The 15,542-nt window shown below is 34.1% G+C and overlaps 1 protein-coding gene across 4 annotated transcripts; it reads left to right on the top strand.

Moving 5' to 3' along the window:
- Window positions 1–852: 852 nt before the first annotated feature.
- Window positions 853–15,312, top strand: LOC125032737 (phosphatidylinositol 4,5-bisphosphate 5-phosphatase A-like). 4 transcript variants are annotated; one of them, XM_047624036.1, is made up of 10 exons: window positions 853–1,050; window positions 4,190–4,233; window positions 4,608–4,739; window positions 5,019–5,244; window positions 7,114–7,289; window positions 7,545–7,769; window positions 8,351–8,504; window positions 9,235–9,373; window positions 9,701–9,784; window positions 10,984–15,312. In XM_047624036.1, exons 2-8 carry the CDS (start codon window positions 4,220–4,222, stop codon window positions 9,337–9,339), a joined length of 1,032 nt encoding a protein of 343 aa, XP_047479992.1. In that variant the 5' UTR covers window positions 853–1,050; window positions 4,190–4,219; the 3' UTR covers window positions 9,340–9,373; window positions 9,701–9,784; window positions 10,984–15,312. The 4 variants fall into 4 exon arrangements, with proteins under 4 accessions (XP_047479992.1, XP_047479993.1, XP_047479991.1 ...); XM_047624037.1 differs by having other exon boundaries at window positions 853–1,084; window positions 4,194–4,233; XM_047624035.1 differs by having other exon boundaries at window positions 857–1,084.
- Window positions 15,313–15,542: the final 230 nt, after the last annotated feature.

Genomic DNA, 15,542 nt, shown 5'->3' with positions numbered 1-15,542 from the left:
TGTGTGTGTGTGTGTGTGTGTGTGTGTGTGTGTGTGTGTGTCTGTCTGTCTGTCTGTCTGTCCGTCCGTCTGTCTTTTCATTGTGCTGACAGTAACATTCTCAACAAAATAAAGCTATTCTTAAGGATTAAGTAGGGTTTTACTTCCATACCCTCACCTTGTCCAGTGGAAGCCGGTGTCTTAAATCCGTGAATGAATAAAGCTAATTGATTGAGAATACAGAAAGTACCACTCTACCTTTTCTTTTATATACACACTACTGTTGTGAGAAAGTGTGAGGGTGATAGCGAATCGGGAATATAAAAAAAGAGGCAGGAGGATCATAACGTATATATTTCAAATGCAAACAAACGAATCCACAATGCTTATGTAGCAGCAAGAGCCGGGCGTATGTGTATCCTCAATGTAATGTCTTGGTACCGAGAAAAGAGAAAAGGGATAGACGTGCTTAATTATTGCCAAAGCAGTGGCTGTTCAGTGGCCGAGGGATGCGGCCGTCATTACAGCACGATTACATTATATTTCCCTATTAGTCCCGTTTCGACATTTGAAAAATAAGTAATGAACTGAAATAGTAAATAGGAGACCTAAAACTCTTTACTGTGTGGTAAGAGAACAGTATACACACACAATCATCAGCCGACAAAAAATATCAGCCCTGTATCAAAGTCTTAATTTGGGGTTAGATAAAATGAACTCAGTCAGTGAGATAAGTGAGAGAGAAAAATCGTATTTAGGGATGTGGCTCTGAAAGGAGCTACACCTTGAAGCTTTTGCGTCACGCTCGAACGTGATCTCCACTGTGTATTTCGGCTTAGCATTGATCCTTTACGCCAGGGTTTGCCTTTGAATATAGTTAAAGCTGTGATGTAATATGGTATGTTAAGCCTTCGTCAATATGAAACAGATCAGTAACTAAACCGAAAATGTGAAAATACGATATACTCCGAGGTACTCGAACGCGATCAGCTGTGTTTACACCTGCTTGTCACAAGGCTCGGTTCCTCAAGACCAAGCATCGCCTTTAGTTTATGGACTTCCATTTACTCCGTGGGTAATCATTGACCGTAGATTGGGTTTGCAGGTGAGGCAGAGAGAGATATCATTTGCTTGATATGTGCCATTTATCACTTGTTTTCAGAAGTTCTTGATGTTATATTTAGTGTATTTTTCTGGTTACACCCACTTGGAGAACGAAGATATTTCGTATGTTGCTATTGCACATCAGTAAGCAGTTACCTTGCGGTTATACCAGTGTCATATAATTCACTGAAACACGTGGCTTTTAAAACCAACCTGAACAATTTTCAGGTTAATATAGACACGCTCTACATCAACTTTGGTTAAAGTTACTGTATCGAGCGTAAGTATTACCAGGTAATCAGTATACGAAATCGGTAGAGTGCTTAATGCTATGGCACATTTCTTATGTGATATACATGTTGTAGGTGAAGAATAGGAAAGCTTTTCTATTGTAGAGAAACCAAAAGATAGAGGTAGCCAGGTAAATACTGTGGTCTATGTACCTTTGGAACATTGGCAGAGACCAACAAACCTCCACCAAGTACATTCTGACTGGATAGACTTTGAACTAATTCCTTAGGTGTGGGTTAGATTTCATATAGCCCAGGTTTCACTGCTCAGACCCAGCCTTGGTTCCTTAGCCTCTGGCAGTTAATCTTTATGGTACAGATGCACAAACCTAGGGCAAATTGATGATGGTATTCTTGAAGAGGTCAAAAAGTTGAAGTTGTCAGTTCAAGAAATAATCTGCAGACATGAGCTGTAGTGCCACAGATAAAGGGAAAGGTCACAGAAAGCATGGCTCAAAGCCTTAGTCCAGTAGTTGATCCCAAGTTTCAGCTCTGTCTTGCCATGCATACCAAGGTGAAGACATAGTATCCTTGGGGGGTGTTAGGGCAGAGCCCCCTATCAACCCTCTATTTGGGCTTCAGGCTCGCCCAGTCGTGGCAGCTTAGATTGTTGAATCAATTTTGTGACATGGAGTTGGAGACATTTTAGTTACATTACATATACACTTAACCAGATGTTCCATGTCTAAATCAGGCTATTTTTAAAGTTTCTAAAACTGTATACTTGTCTTTATAGTCTTGATATATTTGCAAAACTGCTCAGAAAAAAAGGGTGATTCTTTATATTAAGTCCCTAACTTGTTTTTACACATAGATGGCTACACTTGAACTAAATCACCAATGAGCCAATTACGAGTACTGCCTGTCTTGCCAGTTTACCCTTTTCCTTGATTTATGAAAGTATCTTAATTTGCTGTTACTAATGTTTATAACATTATGGTATTCATAGCATTGATGTACATAGCATTCGTAAAAAGTATGTTTTTCTGGGCAATTCAAGGAATGGAGAAATTAGGTAAGCCCACAAAAGTCAGCTAACTGTCTCCTTTGTGGCTAAACACATCGATATTACAGCATTTGTAAAACATATGTTTTACCCACCAATTCAAGGAATGGTGAAATTAGGTACGGTCACAAGAACTACTAATTGACTCCTTTGTGGCTAAGCACTAGCAGAGCCATCTATGTGCAGAGCCCTTTCACAAAAATATAAAAAATGAGTACAGTATTTTTCCCCTTTTTTATTCATTTTCCCCTTTTTTTTATTAATTTTCCCCATCAGCATTGAGTTAATCCACTCATGCCAGATGACATCCAATCATGTTGTGACAAAAAAATCCCAGACTTCAATTGACACCTAATTGCATAATGAGCCCATCTCCCTGGCAGTAGTTCAATCACAGAGTGGTACAAGATAATGCAGCCTGGCCTTGCCAAACTTTACCCAAAATTTTACCCCATCATGAATGGGAAAAATTACTTTCCGAGAAGATTACAGACTAGATTCTCAGTTTGGTGACCATTGCTGGCGCATAAAATGCCGACCTTTATTCAGATTACACGTGAGTTATACTGCAGAATCTTGTCTTTTCATAACTTTTTTATCCTTATTTACCATTGGGAAATGAAAACCATTGTTTTCAAATTAGGTTGATGGGTACTCATAGTCTTTGCAATTTTTAAAATCAATTATGAATTGTGATCAGGTTCATAGTAATAACACTTTTTGCCAAGAGTTCAAGTGCAGAAAACATCTTAATAATCATACATAGGATTGCAATGTAAGGCAATGAATGCACTTCAATGCATAATATTAGATATTAGTTGTTCTATCTTTGTGTGTATAGAATTTGGAACAACCTTTTCACAATCAGCATTATGATCAGGACACCTTTTTTTTTTATGAATGCCTGCCTGCCAGTACCCACAATTGCGACTATGAGATCCAGGAGGAGACCCAGGGAGAAGGAACGTTTGTGATTTACTGCATATGCGAGAACAGAGGTGTTTGGAGGAGTTGACTGCAAGAAAAACAAATGAATATATGAATAAAAAGATAAGGAAGACAAAGTTGTAATAAAGATACAGAGTAAAAGTGTACTTTGTTTGATTGAATTGTATTTTAACATTTAGGGTGCAAGTTGTTCTTGTTTACTTAAGTTTCAAAATAACATGATTATTGATAATCTAACAACCAATACATAACTTGCATTACAGGAGAAGAAACTTTAGATTTCTGATAGTTTCAGATGGTAGAATAAAATAAAAATCAGAATTTATCATCATCTTTCTTTCTTTCTTGCACCTAATATTACCTGGCAGTTACATGATTATGTTGTTAACATTAATATCTTCAAAGTAGGCAAACAGTTTTTGCTCTTTTTAAAAAGTTGAAACTGTAATTAAGTTGTTGTGGATGAACATAAGCATATGCTTACAGTGATGTTTTGATAGATACAGAGCTTATTTTTATTTTGCACTTTAACATTTTGTAAACAGGTTCAAAAATATTATGTGCATTATATATTGATAAAAATCATAACATTAGTTCTTTAACAATAAAAATGGAAATAGAGTTTATATCAGTGATAAACCAATGATATGGAAACGAAGTGAGATATTGTAGATGTAAACCTACTGATAAACAGTTCAGCTGATAAGAGCCTCTAGGAGTAAAAGTAATGGGATTCTGCTGATAACATTCTATTCAAGTCATTCTTTAATTTTTAGCTGTGGAATACAATTTTTTTTCTTTTTTTTTTTTGAATTTCCGGTACGAGTGCTGTTTTTATCTGTGACATTGTGTATCTTGACAGACAGCGTTCCTAAGGGAGTTCGCCTGAAATATGGACACGATAAGGTGAGTATTTTTCTTTCTTTCTTTCTTTCGTTTTTTTTTTTTTCCTTTTTTTTTTTATTGTATGCATGCATTAAACATGTTTAGATATTGTAAAAGGTAGTGGAAAAAGAAGCCTCAGAAAATGTTCTTTCTATTATATGTTATGCAGCGTGATGACAGATATTGAATTAATATAAAATCCATATTGCAATTAATGATATAGAATTGAAATCCTTATATGATATAGTATAAATGCTTGTGATTAAATTTGTTGATGTTTCTACTAAAATTATTTTCATACATAGAATACCGTTAACTTAATCTTTTTATCCTCCAAAATATACTTTTGATTATTACTAGAGATTTTCAAGCCTATTTTAATTCCTGTTCATCAGCATGTGCTGCGTGACTTGGAATGTGGAGACAGGATGGCCAGAGCAAGACTTGCATAATCTTCTGGGAATACGGAAAGATCCAATTATAAAGCGCGAATCAGATGACCTGTTGCCAGATATATATGTAGTGAGGTAAGAACATTTCCCCCTCCTCTTATTCTGTCGTTTTCTGCCTCTTTCCGATTTACACTCACTCGCTCACAAACTTTTTCTTTTTCTCTATTCTTACTCACTGTCTCAGTCCCTCTGCCTCTTGTCTATTTCACTCTCTGCCTCTGTCTATTTCACTCTTTTTCTCTCTCTATTATTTTTCAATTATAGTTTCTTATTTGCAGTACCAGGGGAGTTAGAAGATGTGTTTTGCACATGATCTAAATTTTTTATAAAAAAGGTCAACTTCTCCCTTCATAGTTTGCAGGAGGTGAAGTCCCAGCCACAAAATGTAGTGATGGATGCTTTGTTTGAGGAGCCTTGGACTCTTGCCTTCCGAGAAGTCGTGGGACCCCATGACTATGTGAAGATCAGCACTGAGCGTCTTCAGGGATTAGTCACGACCATCTATGTCAAGCGGAAACATGTGCACCACATACGTGACATTCATACCTCTGTCACTAGAACTGGATTTGGTGGGTTATGGGTAAGTAATTGATTAATTCTATCAGTTTACTGTTAGTAATGATTATCAACTGAAATAACTGTGGTAAAACTCAAAAATAATATTTAAAAAAATTATATAATAGCTATCTTTTTTTTCATTTGCTTTTACAGGATTAATGATTACATTACTGTTGATAATAGTTTTGCAAATCCTTTGTACTATGTTTAAGCTCTAACTTATTGCTGCCAGGGGTGGCATGTAAGTACAGTTCCCCACAGCTGGTACACTCCCATGGTGCATGGACTGTATTTTTTTCTGGCAATACATTTATAGTATCCAGTATTCTGTGAATGGAATGCTCTTGTTTGTAACAAAGCCTATAATTGGCTCGTCATGTTTCACAAATATTTTCACTGACCTACTAATATTAGTCATTAAAATTATGTTTAAATGTTTGGAATATCACAATATTTTGCCCAGTGCCAACATTGTTGCATGAAATATGTAGTTGTTTCCTTAAAAGAGAACTGGTATAACTGGTACCTTTAGTACAATCATAATGGCCAAACAAAGATGCAAATTTAGATCTCAAATAATTTTTTGAAAAAACAATGTATTTGTAAAGAGATATATAAGAGTTTTCATTGAATTTATAAGTGTAAAACACATTATTTTGAGAAGAATCAGCAATGAAATTGCACTCTGTTCATGAGATTATATGTGTGTGTGTGTGTGTGTGTGTGTGTGTGTGTGTGTGTGTGTGTATGTGTGTGTGTGTGTGTGTGTGTGTGTGTGTGTGTGTGTGTGTGTGTGTGTGTGTGTGTGTGTGTGTGTGTGTGTGTGTGTGCGTGTGTGTGTGTGTGTGTGTGTGTGTGTGTGTGTGTGTGTGTGTGTGTGTGTGTGTGTGTGTGTGTGTGTGTGTGTGTGTGTGTGTGTGTGTTTGTTTGTTTGTGTGTGTTTGTGTGTGGGTGTGTGCACACACGTGTGCATGAATATATATTTTTATGTTTGTTTTCACATCAAGTATTCAAATGAGAATATTTCTTTCACTTCAAACAAAAGTTAGTTTGTACCTTTCACAAGTTCTATAGTTGATTTTTATTTTTTATACATATTATAATTATATATACATCATAACTACTTTTACTTCTTCAAAATAAAAACACTTTACAGTTTTACTCACTACACTGTAGGGAGCAAGCATTGCTTAGGCACAGTTGTCAAATCTATTAAATATTTTTGTGAAAAAAGTTAATCTTTGTCTTATGTTTTCCATTTCCTCAGTCAGATTTCTTTCCTGTTGTGGATATTTATGAAATTATTTCAACCAATCAGTAATTGTTACAGACTGACCTCTCAACTTACAGAATACTTGTTACTGCACAAGTATTACCAGAAATAAATTGTCACCTCCAGACTCGTGGTGTACCAGATGGAAATGTGAGGAACTTTACATCTCATGCCCACTTTGAGTTTAGTTTATTGTGTTCACACATTGATGGCTCCAGAAGTACTGAATCACCAATGAGTCAAGCACAAATCATGCCTGATTACTGTTTTTCTTGATTTCTGAAAATGATAATAACAGTATTGATATTAATAGCATTACCAAAAGAAAAACAAACAAACAAAACTCCCCAAAACTCAAGGAAAGGGGAAATCAGGTGAGGTCAAATAGGCTTACTAATAGACTCCTTGGTGGTATTTGTTGAGCTGTCTATGTGGAAATACATTTCACAAAACAAAACTACAGAATATTATATTTTGCTGGCTGCAGTGGATAGAAGTTGGGACTTCTGTATATGTTTATTTAAATATTCTATTGTCTCGTCATAAAATTGATAGTTGATGCATAGGCATAAAACTATACACATATTGTTGATTATGAAATGTTATTCCTTAATACAGGGAAACAAAGGAGCTGCAAGTATTAGGTTCACTCTATATGGCTGTTCTGTATGTGTTGTCAACTGTCATTTGGCGGCACACGACAATGGCTACAAGGAGCGAGTCGAAAATTTCAACGCAATTATCGATTACTCCACCTTCCCAGTACCAGAAACTAGCAACATTCTTTTCCACGAGTAAGATATGTAGGCCTGTGTCAGTGTGCGTGCAAACTGCTCATTGTTGGGTGGTTGATTGGCAGGGTATTTGTTTGCTTATTTGTATGCACTTGCTTAAGTATTTTTTGTTGTCTTCTTTTGCTCAGTTGAACTTGAATAAACAGAGTTTTTTTTATATTTAGGGTTCTAGATATGCTGATAATTATACATGAAACCTTAGTCTCTTATGGCAGCTTACTCGAAGGGCACCTGATTTGTTCTCTCTCCCATCAGCTATGTCTTCTGGATGGGTGACCTGAACTTCCGGTTTGAAAGCCACTTAACAGGGGAAGAAATTGTCCAACTAATAAAAGCCAGTGACTGGGGAAGCCTAATGGAAGTAGATGAGCTAATTAAGGCTCAGAAAAGTGGAGATGCCTTTTCAATGTTAAAGGAAGAAAGGTTATCCTTCCCACCAACTTACAAATATAAAGAAGGAACTTCCACGTATGATTTAGCGTAAGTTATTCACTGCAAAAGAATGTTGACTCTAATAGTAAACAGAAAGGTACTCAATGTATTATTGTTAGAGATCTGTGGTTGCATTCAAAATTGTTTTTATGTTATTCTTGGTGCATTTGATGTAAGTAGGGTAGGAGATGAAAGGACCTATATGTAATTCTTTTCAAACATAGCAAAAGAATATTATATATAAGTGAAATAAGGCCAGTTGACACACACACACACACACACACACACACACACACACACACACACACACACACACACACACACACACACACACACACACACACACACACACACACAAAAAAAAAAAAATATATATATATATATATATATATATATATATATATATATATATATATGTGATTTGTGATATTTTTTTAAAGACAAACAAACAATTAATCATGTAAAACACAAGATATCACTGAAGTAGCAACTGGGCCACAGACTGTGCAATTGACATCCATGCCTTTCATTATAAGCAGTGATAGTAACAGAGATGGACTTTGATCAGTCTTTATTAATTATTGTTGGTATTATCATTAGGTTTTGGTAACTGATTTCTCAATCTGCAGGAGAAGACCCGCCTGGACAGACCGGATCCTCCACCAGGTCCATGTGGATGCCTACGAAAATGTGAAACTTGGAGTGGAGCAGTCCTCTTATACTCACTCTGCCTCCTATACTCAGTCAGATCATAAACCAGTCAAAGCTAATTTTAGGATCAAGGTATTTTGGACATTATATAACAGTGGTAGTACATTGCTCATATAACACCCATCTCACTGGATGTTTTACAGACAGTCAGATGCATTTGCTGTGCTTTTTATCTAAGACATTTTAAAGTGCTATATCAATGGCTTTAAATAAGTTTTACTAGCTAATGTATGGTCTTTTTTTATATTATAATTGTGATTTTTTTTTTTTTTTTTTTTTTTTTTTTTTTTTTTTTTATAGTTATTATTATTATTCCTCTGTAGATTTGTGTCTTTTCAGCATTTCACAATTTTGTTAAGGAGTCTGTCTTTACGTGTTTGTTTTTTTATTAATTTTATTTAATGCAGAGATTGGAATCTGTTGTTCATGAATTTCCACATATCTCAGAGTAAGATTATTATTATTATTATTATTATAATTATTATTATTATTATTATTACTATTATTGGTATCTGGTTTATCTTCAACATTTCCTCAGTAGGTCTCATTTAGGAAGATAGATTAAGAGTTGTATATCATAATTTAGAATGCACTAACAGCAAGGTAATTTAGATGGCATTATATCCTTTGAAAATAGACTGCCTTTTTTTTTATAATATTTTATTAATATTATTATTTTAGTGTTTGTTTCTCTTACAGTACAAGATGAATACTGTGATGTCTTTCCAAACTTATTTTTGCAAGATTTCAGCTGCCCCCATTTTTCATTCTTTCTAATAATCTTTGCATCTTGTGTGTTCAGGTATTTGCCAACCATGAAGAAAGGTGTGTACGATTCACCTGCATAGGAACATGGTTGGTAGGTGAAGGTGGCCCAGTGAAGTTCACTATAGACTCAGGATGTTGAAACTTCAACCTGGGACTATGTTGCTCTCTACAAGGTATTCAGACATTTATATGATGTATTTTGCAGTTTCTCTTAATATCAGTATCAATTTTGTCAAGAGTATAAGCAAGAAAAATTCAGTTATCATTGACTGTTCACTTTCACAGTACACAGTGCACACAGGTATACCTTTATGATAACTGATCACTTTCGCTGACTACAGTTTTTGGTGTTGTAATTCTTATTTGTTCAGTAAGCAGTTTTACGTCAGTTTTAAAGCTTAGAATATAACACATAGTATAAGATAAGTGTATTTGTGAATAAATGTGTTTGTTTGTGTATGTGCTTGCTGATCACTAAAATGATGCTGTTTCAATTTCAGGCTGACTTTACATGTATGCAGCAGTACATCACATACATGTACGTTCCTCAGCCATCTCCAGGATCTGGACAACGAACCTTTCAGGTTTGTTATTTTTGTTATTTTCACTCGTCATATGTTGAAATATCGGGTTTCTGAATTAGTGAACAGAGTTAATATTCCATGTAAAATATTATTCAAAAGTTGTTTTAACCCCTGTGATACAGATGATGTGACCATCATGTCTTGTAAATTTTTGGCTAGAGGGGTAGGTGATGTGAACATGGCATCATGGGAAATTTTGGCAGAGGGCCTGGGTGTGACAGGAACTTCCTGTGATGAAAATTTCAGCTGAAGGACGAAGTGATGGAATGACTCGCCACAAGTGCACACAGCTCAGAGGATGATTAGACTCAGTTGGCATTTAGAAATAGGTTTTTACCTTATTACCATCAGTAAATGAGTGTAGAATGTACCATCCATGATCCATGACCGGAAGAGCGCTAGTTCCAGAGAGGAGGATTACCATTTTATTCCTAGCTATCATAACCAGCGGCACTGGTTGTATTACAAAAAAATAAAATTTTATGAAAAAAATAAAAATAAAAATGACACAAATAATATGTTGCTTCATGTTATTATTATTGCACTAAGTTATGGACTACCTAGAGGGGATAATATTGAGTCTGTATAAGAAAATCAGTCTATTGCCATCTGATTAAGCAAATGAAATGACTAATAGAGACACTGGAAAATGACAAAAAGGCTAAAAACAATTACACATAAAAAAGAGAAAATAACACTGCAAAGGAGAGGCATAGAGACAAGCTGTACACCCGTCAGAGTGGCCCCTCATGGAAGCCTAATGCCCAGATTTTGGCCACTGATGACAGTGAAGCATCCAGATCCCGTGGGTAAAGAATAGTCATTTCATATAAAAGATGAACCTGTAAATTGTGGGACAAATAAATAAGTAGGTAAATTGTTTTCACACAATCTCAGGGAAACTCTTTCATACGTTGTGCCATGTTGGATTGAGTCCAACCTTTGTTATTTGGCTGTGACAGTTAAATTTCAAGTAACTACAGTTCTTTGAGTATGTAACAAGTGGGACATTGAAACAGCCTTGACAGCACCTCTCAGATATGGATTTCAGAATGGAACTCATACATACGAAATAAAAGTTATCCTGAATCAAGGATTATTGCTATTAATCTCAGAAAAATATAAACCCTACTCAGTGGATGGATGTTACACACACTTATGAAAAATCTTTTTCTGCACTAATTCCCTCATGTCCTCAGATGGTGTTCAACGATGAGCTCCTGCAGCACCCAGGGATGTACCGCCTCTTGTATTATTCTGGCAAGTACAGCAGCTATCTAGGAATGAGTGATCCATTCCCTGTTCTCACACGCCAGGATTAGCTGCTGTTTTATTGGCAGAGTATCAAGTGTAAACATTTATAATTTAGCAATATCTCCGAGGCTCATGAGACCTAGATACCTGTCAAATCTGGTGTAGAAGGAAATGTACATGTTCCACAACCAAAAAAGTAAATGATTCTGATGTGATTATTTTATCTGAGAAGTTTTATATTTTGTGCAATATTTACATCGGGTGTTAGCTCTACCTTAGCCGTGATTCATCTTGGAATTGTTATTTTGGATTTGGTAAACCATCAGCTGTTGAAGTGGGCAAATGATAATATAATTTATAATACCAGGTTTCTGAAATTAATAATGTCATCATGATTGCACTAAATGTTACTCTTAAACCTAATGTGAATGTGAAATTTAGGGGGTATATTGAATCCATTCAGACCAGGAGATAATGTAGGCTCATACATGCTGTGTCCATTGTGCTCTTAGTTTATTAATTTTGTTTACCCTCAAATGCTTACTCACAAAGAAGTCAGTTATTGATCTCACCTGGTCACCCAATTCCTTGAACTTGAATTTTATTACTATTAGTATTTTCAATAACGTAATGATATGAATAATGTCAGTGATAATGAATAAATTATCACATATGAAGAAGAAATAATCCCCAAAAGTCAAGGAATTTGAATAAAGTCAGGCAAACCTAGTACTAGACTCCTAGGTGACTAAGCAGTTTTAGAGCCATTTGTGTGTAAACAAAATTGACAAAACAGAACTACAGTAGACTCTTCATGTAACCTGAGTTCATTGGATTAGTACTGATATTCCAGCAAGTAGATGAAATTGCATTGTTATTCCTGTTCAAAATCCAGAATAGAGTGTGTGTACGTACGTGTGTGCGTGCATCCGTGCGTGCGTGCGTGTGTCCGTGTACATGTGTGTGCGTGTTTAGATATCAATCAGTTTAACATATGTGTTCACATTAGTTCATGAAAGTAGAATATGATTAAATGTTTGTACAGGAGTGACTGTTATATATGTTATGAACTCTTGTTTCTTTCTTTCTCTTTTTTTTTTTTTCCTATCTGTTATAGAATGTGTCTTTTTCTGTCTTTATTAAAGATTTTTTTCAGAGGAGTTAGGATAAACATATGCATTTGTTAGTCAAGGTAGTGTTCAGTAGTGTAACATATTTATGATGATCTAAGATGTGAGACAGACAGACAGACAGACAGGGACAGAGAGAGACAGAGAGAGAGTGCTTGTGTGCGTGTGTGGTTGTTTGTTTGTTTGTTTTCTGTGTATAGCTGACCTTAATGATATTTTCAGTTACACAGAGAAAAGACTATTTGATACATGACATAGGAATTAGCATTATCATCAACAAAACTTGAAAAAAATATAAAGATTTGCCAATCTCTTTACATATTACAAGGCCTTATTTTGTATCACTGATTTTATTATATTACAGTTTCAAAATTTGCTTTCTACTTCTAATCCATGACACTGTAGAGTGCCTGCCACCTTTTGGTATTTTGTACTTTAATTTTTTTTAAACATTTTTGCATAATCCCTCAGTACTTATACATACATAGCCTTATATATTGCTTGCAAATTTATGTACATATTATTGATGATATTCAAGGTATTTATTTTTAGACAAAAAAAAAAAAAAATAAATGCTTCTTTTTCTTTGAGTTCTTATTTTCAGTTTAAGTGCAATTTTGAGAGGTATTCAAAAAAAAAACGTTTATTTCTTTTTCACTAACAATATATATTTTCATTACCATGGCCTCTCTATGCTTGGAGATCTCACTTATTCCATTAAATTTTTAAAAATATATTTCCTGCAAACTTTTGATTGCAGAGGAGTTAACTAGATACGGTTCTCTGTTGCATTTAAACAGTATATCTGAGAGATGTATAAACCACTTTCTTGGTCACTTTCATTTTAAATAGAGGAAAGACGATCAAAATTTGTTTGCACATCTTTTATCAAAGTATTTTATGGTACACATGCCAGATTTTAGACTGGTTTGATAATGCTTTATGTTAAAACTGTACCTTCTTCCTATATGTGTTTCTTATTGTGTTATTTGATATTATATGCATTTGATTTTTGAGTAGTTGCAGATGCTGTATATTCATAAAGGTAAATAGTCATTGCTAAAGTTATCGGTCCTTTTTCTCACTCATTAACCGATTAGTTTGGTTCATAATGGTGATTGCTTAGAGTATCCCCTTTAGTACACATGAAAGTTTACTCTCATTAGCACCAGAAGGTTAAAATGTTGATTAATATAGTTTGAAATTTCCTAATCCATTATATTATAAAGATTAAGAGGTCTCTAGGAACTGTACTAAGTGAAAGAAAATTTCTTAGGAAACATTGCAAGTGAAAGATAATATTACTGCTAACAGAAAAACATTTAATAACAAAACAGTAAATTAGTACATTATCAGCTTTTGATTAATCCATTGATCAATTTTTCTGTTTCTTATTCTATCTTTGTCACATGTGATAAGAGTTCATATATGATTGATAAATAGGGATCAGTGGTATGAAATACAACTTAAGATAGATATTAGCATGAAGTTATTCATTACATACTGTAATTGGTAAACTTTAAAAGATGTGTAACTGGCCATGACATGTTTCTTCCATTTTGTGCATTCTGTAGGCAGTAAACTGGAGAAATTAAGAACAATGTGTAAAAGTGTGTTTAAAAGTAATTTTCACTCGGCAGATTTATGCTTGATAATGAATTGATCAGTTGGATAACACAAGAGTAGCCTAAATTTTATTCATACAATTATGTATTGGCCTATATTTTTGATGAAATGGTATGTAAGTTTGCTTTATCAAATGCGGCATAACAGAAACAACCTAAAAAGATAAGGATGAAAATATGTAAAATATGTAAATGGACAGTTATAACAGGTGTAAAAGATTATTTAATTTTGTTTCTTCATCAGTCCCATCATTTTTAATATTATTACGAGTAAAAAGGAGTTATTAATCATACTGATTCAAATCATCATTTAATGATATCATCTATCTTTGTGATTCCTTGCTGTTATACTATCCAGAACAAGTCAAATGTATTCCTTCATGGTCAGACTGCATCTCTATGAATTAGACGCCATCATATTGCTTTAAAAAAACACATGCACAAAAACTGCTAAACTGGTGAATGCTGTGGTCATTGGTCTTCTTGATCCCCTAAGAGTTCACACTGCCCTTAGGATGCCTCACCAACTCTTGGCTTTACGACAAAGAGAGCAAAAGTCAGTGGGATTGATATTAAGATAACCTAAGGGGATAGGGGAGACTTAGATATTTTTTTTTATAAATACTGGCCCAGATGTTAAACTTCTTTTCCAAAATAAAGAAAAAATTAATATAGAAAAGTCATATGGCATATGGTTTCTCTTGTTTTGAATATATATATATATATATATATATATATATATATTTTTTTATAAAGACAGAGGTTTTTATATTGTAACAGTCAAAAACTCAAAAGTGTTCAAGAATATATCTTTATAAATCTAGTTATATCATGTGTGTGTTTTGCCCAATATCATGAAAATTCCTAAAATGAATGTACCTTTTTTTGTGCTGCTTTGTATTCATGTTGATATCAGATAAAAAACAATTGCAACAGATTTAGTGTGTGGTTCTGTTAGTCAGTTCAGTTTTATGTAGTTTAACATGAATACATATGTGTTTGTGTCTGCCATCTTGCATGTTTTTCTATATAGAGAAGGAAGCAAAAGAGATGCAGAATGTTTGTAAGAATAGCATGTGAATGAAAACATTTGCAGAGGAATTTTTCATATAATGTAAAGTACAAGGCTTACACAAAGTTATCCTGATTATGACAGATAAGAGACTGAATAATGTCATGGTAATGCTTCAGGAGCACAAGAATAAATTAGTCTTATTTGTAATGAAATGACAGCAATAGCATGTGTACATCCTCAATACAGTTGGTATAATTAACCCAATGCTGCCGGATACATGTCCATTATTTTGTTTTGTGAATTTTGTGTGTATATAGATGGCTCCACAAGTGGTCAGCCACCAAGGAGGCAATTAGTATACTAACTGATCTTGAATCTCCCATTCCTTGCTTCTCTCTCTCTCTCTTTCTCTCTTATTGGTATTATTATTATTTTTTTTTTATCATCATCATTATCAATGTCTTATCATTATTATTATTATTATTATTATTATCATTATTATTGTTATTAACATTATTATTATTATTACTATTACTATTACTATTACTATTACTATTACTATTACAATTACTATTATTATCATCATCATATCATTGACACTGGTTATTTTATTGCTATTAACAATACTAATAGGAATAAAAATAAAACAATAAGTTTTCCAAACATCAAAGAAATGGGTAAAGGATGAGATCAGGTAGAATTGTTAATTAATTGAGTCCTTGGAGATTAAGCAT

The sequence above is a fragment of the Penaeus chinensis genome, chromosome 15 (assembly GCF_019202785.1).
Source record: "Penaeus chinensis breed Huanghai No. 1 chromosome 15, ASM1920278v2, whole genome shotgun sequence".
In the NCBI taxonomy this organism is placed as follows: domain Eukaryota; kingdom Metazoa; phylum Arthropoda; class Malacostraca; order Decapoda; family Penaeidae; genus Penaeus; species Penaeus chinensis.
This window is presented reverse-complemented; position numbering and strand designations above follow the sequence as displayed.

What these genes read in the sequence shown, in the direction of transcription:
- LOC125032737 (XM_047624036.1), top strand. An exon ending in CTGGATTTGGTGGGTTATGG is followed by an intron (nt 5,245 to 7,113) that starts GTAAGTAATTGA and finishes TCCTTAATACAG; the next exon opens with GGAAACAAAGGAGCTGCAAG. An exon ending in AAGCTAATTTTAGGATCAAG is followed by an intron (nt 8,505 to 9,234) that starts GTATTTTGGACA and finishes TTGTGTGTTCAG; the next exon opens with GTATTTGCCAACCATGAAGA.